Source organism: Branchiostoma belcheri, unplaced genomic scaffold (assembly GCF_001625305.1).
Source record: "Branchiostoma belcheri isolate BF01 breed outbred unplaced genomic scaffold, Haploidv18h27 scaffold126, whole genome shotgun sequence".
Taxonomy (NCBI): domain Eukaryota; kingdom Metazoa; phylum Chordata; class Leptocardii; order Amphioxiformes; family Branchiostomatidae; genus Branchiostoma; species Branchiostoma belcheri.
In genome coordinates this window covers 680,029-699,719 of record NW_017802669.1, presented here as the reverse complement: position 1 = coordinate 699,719, position 19,691 = coordinate 680,029, and the positions used below count along the sequence as shown (strand labels likewise).

Sequence of the window (19,691 nt, the reverse complement as noted above, 5' to 3'; positions counted from 1 at the left end):
TAGATTAGTAGTTCGTAGAACATACATGCTAACATGTTTGCAATTTTTTAGCCCTCGGGCATGAGCTTGCAACAAAGAACACTCTTATTAAAACAGCCTATTCTGTGTCAACAACAGCAACTTTGTTGAAAGAGTCGTCGGTCATTGTAAACCAGTATAAACCAGTATTATTATTATTGTATGTTTATGTAAGGCTTCTGCGAAATGCCGACATTTGATATCGGCATTTCACATCAGGCAAGAAGATGAGGGATTGACCCTTTTCCATCAAAAGAGATTTACATAAGACTATCTAAACCTTTAGCAGACTGAAGTAGCTGTTAGGATCCCAATTAGTTACGAGCTTAACAAGCAGGGAGAAGGCTAATATTGCATGTTGTCGATAGTTTTTTTTTTCTTTCATAGTTTGGGTAACAGTTTCTTTGAGTGAGATCTCTTCGACAGCTTTTCAACCCCTGGCAGATAGAATGCAGTGCATGGGTTCAGCGTGGGTTGGATTCCGGTGATATGGTATACGTAGGACCAACGCGAAAGTGCAAAACTCACAGACCTCCGGATGCAGCCGCCGGTGGCTCCACTGGAATGGAGAAAGAGTAGGCCAGCGTGGGTTGGACCCCGCTCATGTGATGGGACCAACGCGAAAGTGCAGAACCCACAGACCTCCACCCACAGGTGGTCCACTTGAGTGATGAAAGAACAGGGCGGTTATGCAGTGGGGGTTAACTATCCCATTCTCGGACCACTGGGTCAACTTTCGACCTACTTGTCGGTGGTCTGAACATCAAATTGTGGGCTAAAGAAACGTCATCAAGTCGCAATCACCAAGAGCGACGTTAACAGTATGTGTCTGAGGAAAGCCACACTTCTGACACGTTAAGAGTCCGTTATACACTTCGATAAAAGTTTGTCCAGTTGTGGATGTGCCACACAAACATCATGGACGACTATTGTATCCAGAACCGTGCCTATCTAGTTCTATGCCTGAATGGATTAGGGTTAGGATCAGGGACAGTTCTGGATAGTCTCCGCTTATCCAAGAACGTAGATGTGCCCCAGGCACGGTTCTGGATGCTTTATCTAGAACCTCAAATGATCATGGTTCTGGATAAAACAGACGGTTCTGGATAAAACAACGACTCTTAGACATTTTTCTCACTTTCTGCGTAACGTGTAATTTGAGAAGTTCGTCTGGCCAGGTGAAAGGCCGCAGGTGATAAGCGTAGGTTACATGTCGCCGTGATGGCCGGTCTGCAGCTGCGCCGTACGTTCGTGTGTCTCATGTTCCTCAAAACGGTCGTTGTCATATGGCAGAACGGCAAACTTTAAACTGCAGACTTCTATACCCAGGGCAACGTAGAATGGAAGCACCTGTCCTTATGTTTCAAAGTCAAAGGGTCTAGCTTGAAGAAGAACTTCTATTCAAGTTGGCTACACGAGTTTGAATCCAAGCTTGTGTGATTTCTTTTTTTTTTTTTCACAAATATCTTGACTTTTTTTCACAATTATATCGTACATTTGCAATTGAAGTGTTCCTTTTTATACTTGTTTTTGTCCTTCAAAGAAGTTACCTACGCTCGGACCAGTCAGAGATATTGCCTCGACAGTTGACGTTGATGACAAGGACCGTTTACGAGACGAAAACGCGGCTCGGCGATGACAATGTTTACAGACACAGATCAACAACTGTAAGTTACGCGCGTGACATATCTGTGGACAGTGTCTTAGTCTTTGAAAGGCCACAGGTATTTCTGATAGGTTACCTGTCCTGCTGATGCCAGGTCAGGCGTCACAGGCGGCCTTTCGCTCCGTTATGAAAAGTCATTAGCAAAGTCTGTTTTTTTTTCAGACCATGGGGACAGTGGTTTGTTGTTTTTGTTGCCACTATGTCAAGGGCACAGTATTGGAAGGCGGAAGAGCCCATCCCCCTCCTTCCACCTTTTACGTAAAGTCAGATATCCATTTTACATGTGGTTAGAGTGAGGAAAGTCGTGTAAAGTGCCTTTTCCAAGGACACAGGAATATAAGGGATTGAACCCTCGACCTCTCCATCTTGTGTCCGCCAGCCTAGCCACTCCTTCCACCTAAATAGATTCAGGTACCTATCTTACACATGGGTGGAGTGAGGAAAGTCGTGTAAAGTGCCTTTTCCAAGGACACAGCGTCCAGCCAGGAATGTTACGGATTGAACCCGCGACCTCTCCATATCTTCTGTCCGCCAGCCTAGCCACTCCTTCCAGTTCAGTTTTTAAATAGATTCAGGTACCTATCTTACACATGGGTGGAGTGAGGAAAGATGTGTGCCTTCTCCAAAGACACTAGCCTCTACCAGACTCAACGGATCGCTGGAAACATAGTAGAAATTAGCCGAAATAAAGGGATAGTATGCCAGAATAGATCCCAGGCCGGTCGCAAATTGGATCTTCTATGGCCCGGGATCTTCTCTGGTATACTATCCCTTTATTTCGGCCAATTTCTACTCCTTTTCCAGCGATCTGCGGAGTTTGGTAGAGACTACAAGGACATAACGTCCTGTCAGATATGTGAGGGATTGATGCTGAGAGCTCTGGATATCCTGTCCACTAGCCTGGCTACAATATCTTACCCAGGATATTGTCACAAAAATCTTTTGCCCTTTTCATTTGTTTGCGTTGTGATCTAAGATCTGAGGTTTTGTTTGAAGTCCCTTCAAAACCTTTCAGCAGTGGATAAATCGAAGTATCTTTATTCATAATGACGTCTGTTGACACAGAACAACAGCAAATACCCTGCGGTCAGGAAGAGGGTTTATTTATTCAAATTCCATATCAATGAGTTGGTCTTGTTGATGTCCTTTTGTGGCCATTTTAAGCTAACAGGTTTTGGCGACTTTGGCGATTCTCTACTTTAATCTAAGATAAGTTTTTGATCATCTAGGGCTATCTTTCATCATCTTCACAGTGAGGTGGGGCGTCAATGCCTTCAACGTTCTTTTATCTGCCGCTAGCCTTAGTCTATGTTAAACTTAGCCAGAGCGAAAGGTTTTGGGCGAGTGCACTCTGCTGTGATTTTCTTCAGTTATCATTTCATTAAGTATGGTGGGGTCTGAAACGTGCGTGTATCTCTCGTCATGGGGCCTCCATTTCAAGTCCAGGCTTATACATGTCTGTTGATAACCGTGTTTAGGTCAGCCCGATGACGTCACAACCACGTGTGACCCGTCACGTAGCCTGCTGACCTCATTACCCGGCAGGCTTAGCGAGCTTAGCTGGTCTGTCATTAGCCGTTGGTTGATGAAAAATACGATCAGTTCTCTGTTCACAACCTTTTGAAGGTGCGGTGCTGCTTTGCATACCTAGCTGGACATTATCTTTTTCCGTATCACGGCACTTAATAATTATATTTCATGCAAAAATTCACCCGTTACATCAATGCCCTTAGGGTACATTCGTAGTCAAACAGTGCAACGTTTCCCATGTTCATGTATGTTCCATACTTCATTTACAGGATCGTATACTTAGCAAGTAGTATTAATTGATTGGCGTAAGAAAAGGATTTCATGTTGTGAAGCTAATAACATATTATTACACCTTATATAGCTAAAAATCTCCTTCAGTGCCTAGTACAATACCGTTGTCCACTTCTGGCACAGCGGTTTTGACGGTCTCACATTCATACAAGAAGTACATACAATAAGTGTTCAACATAATCAACAACGTTACATGACTGATATTTATCATTGTCTAAAAGACCTTGCAGGACATTTTCACGGTGGTCAGTTTGGTGCTCGTGCTTCCCTGGACTGATGATGGATAGTTTGTAACAGATCGTTCATGTAGATGGACCTGATGTGGGCGCTGAGTTGTAATTATCTTCACTGGAGACCGATTATAAAGCTTCCTGTTTGGACCGCCATTTGAAACACACATCGCGAAGCTTTGTTGATCTTTAATTAATTAATTAATTTTCTCTCAGTTTTAGAACCTCGCTACCCAACACAATGTTCACTGTAGATGTTGGTTACCTTTTGCCAGTTCCGCCACAATTTATAGCTAGTTAGCACCCAAATGCGAATCTGGTGATTTATGTTATTTCATTTTCAGTATTTCAGAGTTTAAAATATACTGGGGCTACCGTAGATGTAAATGTATACCTGCACCAACAGTGAATTAGAAAGCTTTTATTTCATATTCCCATTGGACAGATTGGCACAGGTTGGTCTTTTACTTCTTTCTTCTCTAATGTTTTAAAACTCCTAGTGATAGATCATAACCATAAAAAGTTCTCGTGAAGGCGTACATATAGACCTATCCCTCTACTTATCCCTTTATTACAATGATATCCCACTATAACGGACCGACTATAATTATATTTAGAAGCCCAAGTCTGAATCTGCATGACTGCTGCGAGTTCGCTTTCTCTTCTTTGTTCCCGAAGTTTTGTTGAACGCCAGGCGGTTTCACAGGTGGGCCGTAAATTCTGTTCCTTTGAATCGCCGCTGCTCTTATCGGCGTAACCAGATGTCCACACAGAAAGAACGCCATGTTGGCAGGTGGCAGCTTTTCTCTGAGATATTACAGTTGGGTATGAACATACCACAGCGGCGACTCTACGAGCCGTTCGCACCTAATCGTAACCCACAGCAAAATGTGCACCCAGCGCGCACCCTTTGAACAGACGCTTACCCGTGTTCAAAACCCTCAAGGCTTTTGAAATCCTGAATGATGTATTTCACGTCTTTCCCCAAAACTATATAAGATGTTATCTATTGTAATGGCATGGTTCACTGCTTTCGGTTGATTTGAATGCTATCTGATAGACGGATTCATTATGTGCTGTTAATACGGAGAGCCCATCCAGCTCCTTGCTGCATGCACCCCCTGCGTTCTAGCCACAGGTAGGCCCGTCCGGTCGTTAGACATGCACCACGGTACAGGGAGAGACGAAGGCTGACCCACACTGTCAGTCCTGCACTTGCCGTGTTGCCGTACTGAGGGGAGAGCAGATCTTCTCTTCTGTCGGAATTCCTGCGTTTGTTTTCTGCACCAGATTCCTTCAACCTTTCCTGAAGCTGTCACGAGATCCAGTACGAGATCCTCCTCGCGAAGAGGCTTTGGAGCTGTGTAGGGAGGCATGGTGAGAGGTTTTGGGGGATTATTTGTGATTCTGTGTAGACGGTCTGCACCGCTGATGTGTAAGGGAGGAGAGGTTGTGCGGGTTTTAATGGTTGTGTGTAGCGATGTGATGTGGGCGCCGCGCGGCTGCGATGCCTGGTGATGACGGAGTGACGCTGCTAAGAGCAGGATCAGGACGTCAGACTGTCTCCGCGCGGTGATGATGGCACCGAGGGGAGAGCGCGCGGGACTGAGCAGAACACTAATGGGCTCATTCCGGCCGTATTCCACAGAGGACATCAATCCTACAACTATCGCAGAGTGGGACTCGCTGTCACCAAGTACAGTAGGGGCATTGTCATTAGATAGCTTTAAACAATGTCTAGAGTTAGGGTTAGGTGTAACAAGTCAATCGGTGTAATGTAGCCAACTGCCGCCGCGCCGCGTGCCTGCGAAGCTGGTGTGTTAAGCCGAAGGACGGTTATACCGGCTATACCGATACTGATACGGAATCCAGTGTTAACCCGGCAACGCGATGCATGAGCAACTTATCTATATAATCAAATTTGTTGTACTTATATATGTGTTGACAAATGCCTGTTGATTTTTGTATGCCAGACTCTTTTGACCATGAAGTGAACATCTTACTTGAGCATGTAAGAAAACACAGCTTCATAGAAGCATTTGAGATTTTGAGTAGATGGTTCAGAACATTAACGACACCCGGTCACTAGTATATTTCTATATATCCTTATTCTACTCCCAGATAATTTATAGCCTCAGCACTATGAGTTATGGGATGCATGCAGACCGGTCGCTTCGTGATTGAACGAACGTCATACAACGCTTCCTAACTACAAGTGTTTATGCTAGTTAGCTCACAGCTTCCCTTCCTTCCCCCAAACTGCACCAAGAGCTCTATGCTGATCGGCCATCACTCTGCTAGACCCGCCAGAACGCTAGAAATATACGTAAGCTTTTCTATGTAAGCTTGTTAGCTCACAGTCTCTCTACTGTGCCCACAGTAGAAGCCATGACCATCGTTCCATGCAAATCGACCATCACTGTTCTGGGAATAACGCTAGAAATGCTGAACTCTATTGTACAGTTTCTCTATTGTGTTTCCAGCTGAAGCCCTAGAGCCATGAGCTCCATGCAGATCAACCATAAGGCTATTGAGAATAACACCAGAAATCTATGCAGGCTTGCTCAAAGCTTCAAATCTTATGCCCTCAGCTGAAGCCGTAGCGCCATCATGAGTTCCATGCAGATTGTTATTGAGAATAACGCTGGAAATGCTGAACTTCTCTGTGCAAGCTTGCTCACAGCTAAAGTTTTCTACCTTTTTCTGCCCTCAGGTGAAGCCCTAGCAGCACTATAAGCACCATGCAGACCGCCCAGGCCGTCAGGACGGTCCACATCCACAAGAATGGCGACAAGTTTCAGGACCCGAAGAAGTTCGTCGTCAACCAGCGTCAGTACCCGGACATGGACACGTTCCTGGACGAGGTAAGTCTCGTCAGAATTCTCCTAGCGTTACAGTACAAGGTGTAGATACCTATCAGGCCTTATTGTTCTTTCAACTGCTGGGATTTTTTACATGTTCTTTGTTTGGTGATGACACGAGAATAAGTCATGGAATTGAATGGGATGCAACGATGCTTTGGCATTAAATGTTGCATTGAAAACATGTATGATCATTGATAATACAATGTGCAATATGCCATCACATTTTAGGTAACTAAGGAACATTTACATTTAATCTCCTAGAGCTTTCTTTATTCATGAAACCTCCCCAAAACTACTTTATTCACTGAGCCCAATTTAAAAACGCGGGACTGTCAACTAGACATTCTGAAGCGTTTTAACATTCTGTAACGTTACATACACGCGCAGGTTTGGAAGCAGCCTTCAGGCATGAGTTTGAAAATGAAGTATTCTTATAAAAGAACGTTCATGCACGTCCCATGTAACTAAAGTAGACATTCATCTGTGTTGTAAGAATCCATAGCTGTAGAGTTCAAGCATTGTTCCAACCCTTTCTTTGTAATTGTAATTGTAGACATTCTTTACATTCTTTAACGTTACGCACACATACATATTGCAATTAGCCTTCGGTCATGAGTTTGCGAACAAATTTTTCTTCTAGAATAGCCTTCACATACAATACAGGTGACTAATGAACGTAGAAACACAAGATGGCCCAAACATTTTGCATTCTTTCATTTAGCCTTCGGGCACAAGTTTTCGACTTAATTGTTCTAATAAGATAACGTTCACCTCCAGGTGACTAAGAAGATGGGCCCGACGTCCCGCGGTCCCCTGCGGCGCATCCACACGCCGAACACCGGCCACCAGGTGCAGGGTCTGCAGGACCTACAGACCGGGCAGCACTACGTCGCCGCCGGCAACGAGAGGTTCGAGAAGATGAAGTAAGTCTACATCTTTCCGCGTGTTATGTATTATTGTATTTAGAACCGTGCTTTATCTAGAGCCATGCTCAGACACTGTTCTGGGTAGATCACATGCTTAGGAACGGTTCTGGATAGTCCACCGTATCCAGAACCATGTTTTATCTAGAGCCAGTCTTGGGAACGGTTCTGGATAATCCACCGTTTTTATCCTGAACCATGCCCTGGCACAATTCTGGATATTTCACGATGTCCAGGACCATGCCTGGGAAAAGTTTACGTTCTTGGATACACTAAAGAACCGTGCTCAGACACGGTTCTGGATAGATCACGTGTATCCAGAACCGTACTTTATCCAGAATCATATTCAAGCATTGTTAGTTGTGGACTGCCATAATTAGTTCATCCAGAACCGTGCCTGGGGTTCTTGGATACGCGTTGAATATCTAGAGCCGTTCCTAATCCTAACCCTAACCCTAACACATACGATGTAGCTGAATATAGAGTCTCCATGTTGTAGCTACGTGAACAGCGTATACCAAGTCGGTGAGTCGTGTGGAAATGGCGTTCTTGAACCTGAAGATAAGATAATTGCCACTTAGGTTGCCGTTTCAGAACCTAATTTCCTACATGCGTAGCGGATAGATAAGGAAACCACGTTTCCGGTATCTACTTCCCCATCGCCTTTCCATTTGTAGTCTTGTGTTCAACACATCAAAAAACCATCGCAGATCCATGTACCTTCCCCAAGAGTCGCTGCCGTTCATATATCAAACATTCATGGATCCTGACCTGAATCCAGATTACCCCGTACCTATTTACATGTTTCCCCTACTTAATATGCAAAATATCATAACGTCTATTTATCTATAATCTCCAGTTGTCCCTTCCATCAAAGCACTATCACACGCCTAGATTAGCATGATATTGCAGTAGGATGTACATCAGAGCATGCTAACAGCACTAAAACGCCAAGTAGGTTAAAGATTCGAAGCATGCACACATCATTCAAACTCAAGCTTAATCCTTACTCAACATGTCTCTCGGCGTGTCAGTATATACTCTTTCCATCAAGGGCTGACAAGTATGTAATATAGCAAAAAGTGACTAAAGAGGATGAATTATTTGCAAGAGTTTCGTCGCTTGAGGTTATCACGAACCGTAGTTACAGGCCGTTTCGCTACATATACTCAGCTCGCTACAGTTGTTTCGCTACATACATGGCAATTCGTTTTGGTGAATGGCGAGTCGTTTAGCTACAAGGCAGACATCATTTCGCTACTTTCAAATGTTACTTCTGTAAACAGAATAATATCACGAAGGCTACTTTGTCCTCCTCTGGCTAGGTAATTCCTCTGTCAAAAAATTCAACCTATTAGACAAAAAATCTGCATTAATTATTCTTCAGGCCCCCAATGGGAGTCCTTTGCAGACTATTGTCGGCACACAAGTAGACGTAATCTCATTTTTTAAAATCAAAACAGCAAAAACATAAAAACACACAAGATGACGTCACACTCAAATTCCATGGAAATTATATTAACGGCGCCATCTGTACAATATGATTAAACAGAGATGTGGTAATTACATGGACAAATAATAAATATACAAAATCGAAAGAAAATAATTGGGGTTTAGTAAATGGAATTCAACGAGCGCAAGTCCCAACCCCCATCCCTTAGAATTACTGAAAGGACACAAGTAGAATAATTGAAGTCGAAAAGATGAAAAGATATCTCCATTCTCCGTACAACAAAACGGCGGTTCTACACAGAGCCGACATGTCCCGGCAGTCAGAAGCCCCCCCCCCCCCCTCTGACCAACCCGATCCGCAGACCCGTGTGGAGTAGCTAATTTCCCAGTGGTAACATGTCCGATTGATCTCGGATTACAAGCGAGCTCTGTAGTTCCGCCACAGCCAATCAATAAACCAGAAAATAAAGGTTTCACCGCCCGCATGCGTCATCGGTGTTGGGTAGTGTACGGGCCAGTGTAAAATCCGGGCTACTTTTTTATTGTTTCGTTTTCAACGGATTTTCTCAATGGTTACTTAGTACTTAGCCCCATTGTCCATCCTCAGGCATATATTGCCCTGTGCTAGTGCTAGGCAAAAGGCCATTTCTGAGCAGTAAGGTCAGTCACTCAGTCAGTCAGTCACTCAGTCAGTCACTCACTCACTCACTCACTCACTCACTCACTCACTCACTCACTCACCTACTCTCGCTCTCTAAGTTGGAGGGAAAAATTGACTATGGCAGGAAATGGTAGTGATTTTAGATTTTATCTCTCTTCATGGCCATTTTCCTCTTGTATACAGGCAGATCTTTCGGAGACCGCAAAGACAGTGTCATATTGGCCAGGCTGTATCCGTTGGCCTTTGGCGAAACGGTAACTGTCTGACCAATGTATACTTCCCAATTTGATACAGTCTTTGCTCAAAGCTTTGCTTAGAGATTAATCTTCTTCTTTAACTACTACCTATCGTCTATACCTCATTATAACACGGGGACATTCAAATGTCATTATTGGTCCTGAAAAAAAATCACCTACTCCGTTAATTATAGTAGCGACCGTTTCATCTTGCAAGTCAGGGCAACAATTTCAGATAATCTAGAAGCACGTTAGGGCTTAGAAAATCATGGGTATCAATGTGCATCACGCCACGTTTTGCCGCTTAAGCATTAGGGAAGATTATTAAAGATTTCATCATTATGCGAAGAACACATCAAAATGTCCAAACGCAGCGGTTTAAAATCAGTCTTTACTTGGAATAGACTATTTTTTATCATAATCACCATAATCATCTGTTATCCCATCATTTATCGTTGATACCACCTCGTTACTGATAATTAGTCCTCAGCTATCAGCTCTGCGTGCAGCCGTTAATAAGAAGGTTTTATTGCAAATTCATGCCCGAGGGTTAGTACACATAGAACTGATAGCTACAAAGAAACTACTACTAAAAACTACTGGGTTTGACTACTTTTTTTAAGACAGAGGAAGACAAAGGATCCCACTTTTTCTGTAATTTGTGGGTTTTCGGATGTTAAGAGGAGAGTAGTTTAATATCACAATATTTATGCTCTGTAAATTTGCCTTGAGGCACGCCCTTCCCAAGTTGACTCAACAGGTTTATTTCTTATAATTAGCTTCCAGAAACGCGACGTGAAAACATGTCAGCACGCCTCCGGAGAAAGTATATGTTAATATTGAAACCAAAGAAGGCAAAACACCAGGCATACGTGTATGCCATCATCATAGAGAGAGAGATATGTTCTTCGTGATTTATAAAGATGTAGTTTTTAGTATGTATGGACCGACTATTTGTAACAAAGTCATCAGTTGGACTACAAGTACGGAAGTTATAATGTCCAGCGATTACAAAAGTTAAGCGTTAGCATGAAAGTTTGTCAGTGTTTATTTTTAAAGAAGCTAAGGATTTTTAACCTACGATTTTTAGCTCAAAAGATATTAGTAAATTAACCAACATTTTCAACTTATTCACCAATCTGAGTGTGAGGATTCCTTTCTTGGCAAAGCCAAAGACCAGTGTGCTACAATCGAAAATGTGAGTGCGTCCAATCCTTCATGTTGAAAATTAGGTTAAAGCTTAAGATCATCCGTCATCGTTTAAGTACAGACTAACCAGTGACAGTACGTCCTGTGCGTTAATGCGTGTTAGTGCGTTTTTCTATGCCATCGCGTCCCCATCACGTCGGCTGTTAATGCAGGAAGATGCAATATCCGTCCACATCCCATCAACTCTGCAACGTTATTAACCCACTTATTAGGGAGACCTTTCAGCTTCGGCCATTTATTACTTTCCTGATGCGGACGCCATCGGGGCTCTGGTTTGATAAGATAACGAAAAAGCAATTTTTACAATCAATTCAATCAGTCCTTCGCAAATGAGAAAAACTCAGCTGAAATAGATACTAGCCTCCATAGCATGCAAAAAACTGGGGGTTTTGGGGGTCTTCATGGTCTTTTTCTGCTTTTATGTGCTATTTTCTGATTGCATATAGACAACATCGTCGGCATGGTTGAATTACCCCCGTTTTCAGAAAAAAACGGCCGAAGACCACCAAACCCCCAGTTCTATAAGCCTGCTACGGAGGCTAATCAGAAAACAGCCGAAGACCACCAAACCCCCAGTTCTACAAGCCTGCTACGGAGGCTAATCAGAAAACAGCCGAAGACCACCAAACCCCCAGTTCTATAAGCCTGCTACGGAGGCTAATCAGAAAACAGCCGAAGACCACCAAACCCACAGTTTTATAAGCCTGCTACGGAGGCTAACTAGATACTAGGTTTGCTTGCCTATAAGGTATAACAAGATGGCAATGGGTTCCCCGGTCTTGCTATTACAAAAAAGATGACCCTGCAACAGACTTCTCTTGATCTTTCAACCCAGATGCCCAGTGTAGTTCTAACGGCTGTTTTAGGTCCAAGAATTTTATTTTTCCAACAACTTAGTTCGCGCATACGCGCTACTGCCATCACGTAAACCAGGGCAAGTCACACTTCTTGTTAACGTTTCAATGTTAACAAACGATTAGTGGCGCAAACTAAATGACTAACTAAAATACTTTTCTGTTGATCTATTGCAACTGCTTCTTCAAGTTTAGATACTTGCTGTATGCCATACAGATGTACGTTAAAGGCACATCAACCAAAGCTTGTCTACTGGCACTTACACATGAGATTACTCTTATCTTGCGGTTTGTGAAATGGATCACATTTACGTCTGGTAGTCATTACTGGTCGGGAAAGCAATAGTTTGAAAAGATACGCCTTGGAGCGCAGATAAGGCATGGAAACTAGGTTGATCGGAGTAACATAGAGACGGATTTTGATCAGCACATCAGCCAAATATCCCCAAACAGCTCGAGGAACCACTGTCCTGTTTTCGATATAGGCGTGCGGGTTAAGTACATTTCTAAACTGTTCGTGTTGGGAAAGGACATGACTAGAGGTGTCATTCACTGGGTAAAATTGGGGCCTGCCAGCGATTCGAACCCATGGAACCTTTAGTTTTAGGTCAACGACTCTAACCACAAGAGCATCTTCATGGTATGTATCATTTCCCACATGCACATGTCTAGACTCGTGTACAGCAGATATCCCACGGGTGGACTTCTTAGAACATCTCTGACGCTCAACAAAGCCGAGACAGTCGAGGAGTTACGTAACAGGGAAGAGCTTGGGGCCTGTTAGGGATTCGATCACAAAAACTTCATCAATCAATCAATCAATCAATCAATCAATCAATCAATTAATCAATCGACATGGTTTATTAGTTAAAAAGGCGTTGCAGCCAAGGGCTGAATTATGCCTTCTGTCAATGTACGTTTCACAATAAAAAGCGTTAACAGTACAATGCTAAAAACATTAAAATATAACACATTTCTATACATGACTATTAGGCTTGCTTATACTTTCTTTGCATAAGCCAGTCTCGACTTCGTACAACTTTAGATTGTAAGTCAACGACCCTAACCACAATATCATCTTCACATTAAGTATGACAGCCCACACCGATGTCACCCACAGGCACGTGTTTAGACTCGTGTACTGCAGATATTCCACGGGTGGACTTCTGAGAACATCTCTGACGCTCAACAAATCCGAAACAGTTGAGGAATTGAGGAAAAGATTGGGGCCTGTTAGGGATTCAAACACGAAAACTTCATCAATCAATCAATCAATCAATCGATCAATCAATCGATCGATCAATCAATCAATCAATCAATCAATCAATCAATCAATCAATCAATCAATCAATCAATCAACCAACCAATGAATCAACCAATCAACCAACCAACCAATAATCAATCAATCAACCAATGAATCAATCAATCAACCAATGAATGAATCAATCAATCAATCAATCAATATCATCTTCATATCAAGTATGACAGCCCACACCGATGTCACCCACATGCACGTGTTGAGACTCATGTACAGCAGATATCCCACGGGTGGACTTCTTAGAACACCTGTCACAGTCCAAGGCTGTTGGGGACCTACGCATACAGCGTTTTTGTGGTGGGTTGAAAACGTGTAGACACTCATTTATCTTATGTAAACTCGCGATTACATGTTCTTCATGGTGTAATGCTGATACAATCCTTTCATCTCTGATACGATTCAAGCTTCTTATGGTATAAAGTCGTACTGTTACCCCGCTAAGGCCAATTGACCAACAGTTATTACATGGATAAAACAGAGACATTATAGCAATCTAACGATTTCCCCAACCCACTGCTACATATTTACCGTCGTGAATAGCAGGCTTTGCTGAACGTCAAACTTAAACTTTAAAGGTAACTGAAATGTCAGACCACTTAACCCATAAACAGGGAACACACATGGATAAGGTAGTGACAATGTGGCAATTAAAGGATTTCAGCCACCCACTGTCACATGTTGGTCCTCGTGAGTATAGAAGACATAAGAATATATATGATGATGAAGAATATAGAAGTGGAGTTGTGTGGCGTAGCGGCAGCGTGCTTAACTCGGAACCAAGAGGTCCCGAGTTCGAGTCCTGACATGCCACCGATCTTGTGCCCTTAGGAAAGGCACTTTATTCCTCACTTAACTCAAGTGAAAATGAGTAGTGTCTTGTCCTGTATTTGTCCTCTGCGTTGGTGGCGGTATAAAATAGGTTGATATAACTTATATATAAAAAAAGTATGTAAGACAATCGTCGTTACAAATGAAAAAAAAATCTGTCAAAGATGTAACCCGTTCATATACCAGACCATTTTAGCCTCTTATTAACACTGAATACGAATGGATAAGGCAGCTACAGTATAGCGATCAAAGGATCTCACCGACCCCCCTTCCACATGTTAGTCCTCGTGAACAGAAGACATTCATTTGCAAATGAAAGAACATCCGATTCGGTCAAACAAGGTAAACCAAATGCCACTTAAGCTACCCATTAACAGTGGACACTAATGATATGGACAATATAATGATTAAATGATTTCCGCCACCCACTGCCACTGGTTCTTGTAAGTAGAAGACATTCCCCATTGCAAATGAAAGAACATCGGTCAAAAAGGTAACCCATTCGAATACCAGTTTAGCTACCTATTACCAGTGGTTACGAATGGATAACGCAGCTAAAATAAAGCAATCAAAAGATTTCTCCCACCCACTGCCACATGCTAGTCCTCGTGAATGGAACGCATTTCTCATTGCAAATGTAAGAACATCGGTCAAACAAGGAAATCCAAATGCCATACCATGTTAGCTACCTATCAATAACAGATAAGAATGGATATCAAAGGGGCAATATAGCAATTAAAAGATTTAGACCCACCCACCCTGCCTTTTTCACATGCTAGCACTCGTGAAATGAAGAAGTTCATACATTGCAAATGAAAGACCGTCGTTCAAAAACGGATTATATCTCCCGCAACATTACTCTATACGATTCAACCATCTAGCCTCGAAAGCCGAAAGCCACATGATACAAAAGCTAATGCAACGTACAATCGGTCTCTACATGAAGCTTATACCAGCTTCTGAAAAGCTTCATACAAACCAGAGTATTGTAAGAAAATCATTGTCTTTTTTTTTTTTACATAATAGGCGGTAGTTATACCACACGGTTAAGCCTTTTCTCAACCGCAAGGCAGTGTCGACGTGTACATGTTGTAACATTTGTCTTAGTTAAATGCCAGATACCACATGATGTTACTTTTAACATTTAAAAATGTGCTGAGCTTAAATCTACTGTAAACATTGCGTTACGGCTCAAGCAGGCAATCCAGCCATTACATGTAAGCCTCCTAAGCTACCCCCATAACAGCTAATACGCTTATATAACATAGAAAAGAGTTCTTAGAATAGCTTCAAAGGTGATGATTAATACCACCTAATACTCATATAAGTGAATATCTGATGTTTAGATATTGTTGTTACTTGTTGCTACCATTGGCAATCGCTGGAGATTAGATAATGCAAAAAACCGTAATTTTTTTCCTGGTGTCAAGAAATTAAAAAAAAAATTAATAGAATTAAAACACTGCATCATTATTGTTAAACTAATTGTGTGTCTCAATTAAGTCAAGCTCAAATGCGTACCTCCACTGCCCATTAGATCATAGTTATATCATAGTTATTATATATACAATACTCTGAATGAGTTTACATATATTACGTTCACAGAGTCCACTAGTTCGTAAGATCTATCAGAATAAGCGATTAGAGTATCAAAAACGGAAATGGTATCAAAAGACGAAAAGTTTGTAGGTTGAACGGTTGGTTCTACCGTGAATCCCCTCTTAGCCATTTCCACCAGAAATCCATTTTGGTTGTTTTGATCTGGAAGGCAATTTGCTGGCATATCTTTTGGCTTCCAGTGGGATTTGTGACTACAGAGAGGGGCGGATTTCGGAGCTAGCTTCAAGAGGAGTCCGCCATGGCTTGCAAGTTAACGCTACAAAAGAAGTTCTTAAAGCCGTGGGACTACAAATGGTACGCAACGGAAGAAACAAGCCAACGTAACGAGGAGCCATTAAAGAAAATTACTGTTCTTCTAAACACCCTGATAACTTTGATATGATTGGCAATGCGGCAACACGTCATTCAGCCGGGATGTTCTCGGGAATGCCTGTGACCTACATAAAATAATGACAAGCATTGTACAAATACTGGGTACATCTAGATGAACAATTATATTATAGCATTTAACGACATAGAATGTAAAATTCTCTCAGCTAAGAAAGGTAAGCCAATGTGCAGCAATCAATAATTAAGCATGAAGCGGCTGGAAATTTGTTGACTTTAAACCTGTAAGGTTCAGCATCTTTAAACTATGAACATATCGTGGGTTCCCGAAAGGATTACTACCAGATACTTTAATTACCCGCATTGCGAGATCGTCAGGAATCAGGAGATCTGTCGCTTAGGGTTACACAGGTAGAGACTGCTGTATTCAGAACCATGCTTTATGCAGAACCATACTCTGTTGCAGACAGGCTTCTAGGGATATAATCTATCCAGAACCATTCCCAGGCACGGTCCTGTCTGGTCCAGACGTATGCAGAACCGTGCCTGGGGCAAATCTACTTGATTACAATGAAATTAGTGAAATATTAACGAGATGATGCTTTATGAATGAATAGCAGATGGGTGGGTCAATACACGAAAAACGGTCTCCTATTGATGATGATGATGATGATGATGATTTTAGTTTTATTTAGATCCACAATTAGCCTAATAAGAGGCCATTCTTCCAAAATCTCGCACCAACACATCATGATGATGATGATGATGTATTGGTGCAAGAACCCCTGTTATTGGCATTTGGACAAATGCAAGGACAACAAGGCACTGAACTCGAGTTAAAAACATATCTAACAGAGCCACATGATAGATTGATAATAAATGATATATCTGTGTGTCAGTCCAGTATTGAGCGTTCTGACTTCTAGATCTTAAATGCTCCCTGCAATCCATCCATCACTTCCTAACCGTATCCCTTTCGTCAGAGAGTATAAAGTGAGGCAATCACCAGATAAACCCTGTGGGCGGATCGATGGATAGGAATCACGAATCACAGAACACACATTTCCGGTTGATCCCCCCATTTCCGCCGGTTTATCTCACTTGTGTGTAATCACAGGACGGACATTTATCTTACACGTGGGTCAGGTCAATGAACCTAAGGGTAGGTCAATGACCCCTTAAGTTTTTATACATCAGTCTCAGCTTCACGAAGCCACATCGGTCTGCAATGGATACCCTGAAACTGTTACGGAAGTTATTTATCAATTCTGCAGACTACAGGGTAGCCCCTTCAGCTTTATCTATTTATTTGGATTCAATACGGGTAGAAGATATGTACAAGAGGAGGAAAGGGCTATACAAAATACCTTTGCAACTTGCCATCCCTGACATGAATACAGTACAATACCGTATCATTTACGGTATCAATATAATATATACGGTACATTATGTAAATTTAAAACATGAATAAGTAATAATTAAACAACACAATCCAGCTTTGAACAAGATGGAATGTGTTTGGGACTCAGTTTACATCTATATCACTTATCATGATTCACTAGTAGCTGGAGAGCCTTAGGGCTAATCTTAATTGATAGGGCCTCCCTTTTTGGTTGAAACATTGTCAAAAAAACGTGTCAAACTAAAACCATACAGATGTCATACCTCGGGCATCAATTTGCCGCAAACCTGTTAGTGATTCTGTGGACATAATGCATGCCCCATGTATAACCCGCCCCATGCCAGACTCCAAACTACGCGAGTTTGGCCAGTGGATTGTGACTCACGAATGGTTAGAAGTCCACACTGCAGCCTCAACTGAATCTAAGACAGCAGCCTTCTACAACACCTTGAATGCTTCACTGGACAAATACCTCCCACAGAAGCGTACCAAAGTACATAATAATGACAAACCATGGATCTCTACTGTAGTCAAATCCCTTATACTTAAGAGACAGGAAGCACATAGACAGGGCCAAAGTCACCTGTACAAGCTTTGCCGTAATAAGATTGCCCGTCTTATATCTACCTGTAAGAAAAACTACTACGCTGACCACATAGAACACCTTAAGAAAACCAAGCCAGCACAGTGGCACAAAACGATCAGACATTTGGCAAACTGGTCCAGACCAAGTTCTACAATTCATGTTCCTGGTCTTGAACCGACCAATACTTCAGGGGCAGCTCAAGCAATAAACAGTCACTTAGCAGCCATCTGTCAAGCACTTCCCCCACTTGACTACTCTAGACTCCCTGCATACTTACCGGCCCTCCCCCCACCCCAAATCAACCCATGGGAAATGTACCAACGGCTACAACGTGTTAAAGTATCTAAGGCCCCTGGTCCTGACCTTATTCCACCCAAATTAATCAAAGAGTTTGCATATGAACTCTCAACCCCCCTGACTGACATACTAAACACCTCATTGAGAGAGGGCAGAGTCCCCGAAGTGTGGCGGGATGCCACAGTAATCCCAGTGCCTAAGGAATACCCAGCGGACTTGAATAAGATCCGACCAATCTCACTGACCGCACAATTTGCCAAGATCTGTGAGGGTTTTATCACCACATGGATTTTTTCAGACATACTCCCAAATGTAGACACAAAGCAGTTTGGTAACATGAAGCGTTGCTCAACGACGCACTGTCTTATTGACCTCCTAAATTTCTTCTATGAGGGAGCAGAGAGTAAAAGCACTGTTGGCACACTAATCCTAACTGATTTTTCGAAAGCCTTCGACAGAGTCTGTCACACCACTGCCATTAACAAACTTATATCCATGGGTACAAGACCTTCACTGATCCCCTGGCTCTGTAGTTTTATGACAAACAGAAGGCAGCGTGTTAGGTATCAAGACTCTATTTCTGGCTGGGAAACATTAACATCTGGTGTGGCCCAGGGCACTCTACTTGGCCCTCTTGTGTTCTTAGCCATGATAAACGATGCAAAACCTAATACTAACAATCCACACTGAAAGTATGTCGATGACATGAACCTGGGAGAAGTTAGAACTGTGTCAACCCCAACTAAACTTCAGACTGACCTTGACTCATTGGACACCTCGGCCGAAACGAACTCCATGTTACTTAACCCCAAAAAATGTAAAGCAATGTATTTCTGCTTCATGAGAACCCCCCCCAGTAACTGCACCCACTGACTCTCGGAGGTCAGTCACTTAGTATAGTTACACAAGCAAAGTTACTTGGTTTGCACATACGCTCTGACCTACGGTGGTCTGATCAAGTTGACGCCATGGTGTCCAAGGCAAGTAGAAGGTTATACTTATTAAGTAGGCTGCGTCGAGCAGGCCTCCCAAGCTCTGACCTTGTCACAGTGTATTGTGGGTATATTCGACCAATAGTTGAATATGCCACGCCCTGTTGGAATGCGGGGATCACAAGAAAACAATCTGACAGCATAGAAAGAATCCAGAAAAGGGCCTGCAGAATCATACTGGGTAGAAGCTATCACTCGTATTCCGAGGCCCTGTTAACTCTTGACCTCCAACGTCTGTCTGAACGGAGACTGACCCTGTGCCGGGCCTTTGCCCTTTCAGCCACTAGGTCTAGGCACGCCCCCTGGCTACCCCCAGTTAGTAACCACTCACACAACATGCAGCTAAGGCAAACACGGCGCTACAAACCACCCATTGGGACAAAAAGA

General features: G+C 42.7%; 1 protein-coding gene across 1 annotated transcript in view; it reads left to right on the top strand.

The window, feature by feature from the left end:
* The first annotated feature begins 4,962 nt into the window (after positions 1–4,962).
* The window catches only part of LOC109463479 (echinoderm microtubule-associated protein-like 6), a 52,159-nt gene continuing 37,430 nt past the window's right edge, over positions 4,963–19,691 (top strand). Inside the window, exons 1-3 of the mRNA XM_019760316.1 lie at positions 4,963–5,112; positions 6,449–6,599; positions 7,377–7,522. Of these exons, the coding sequence (XP_019615875.1) occupies positions 6,477–6,599; positions 7,377–7,522 (269 nt within the window). The 5' untranslated portion in view covers positions 4,963–5,112; positions 6,449–6,476. The remainder of the gene's footprint in view (positions 5,113–6,448; positions 6,600–7,376; positions 7,523–19,691) is intronic.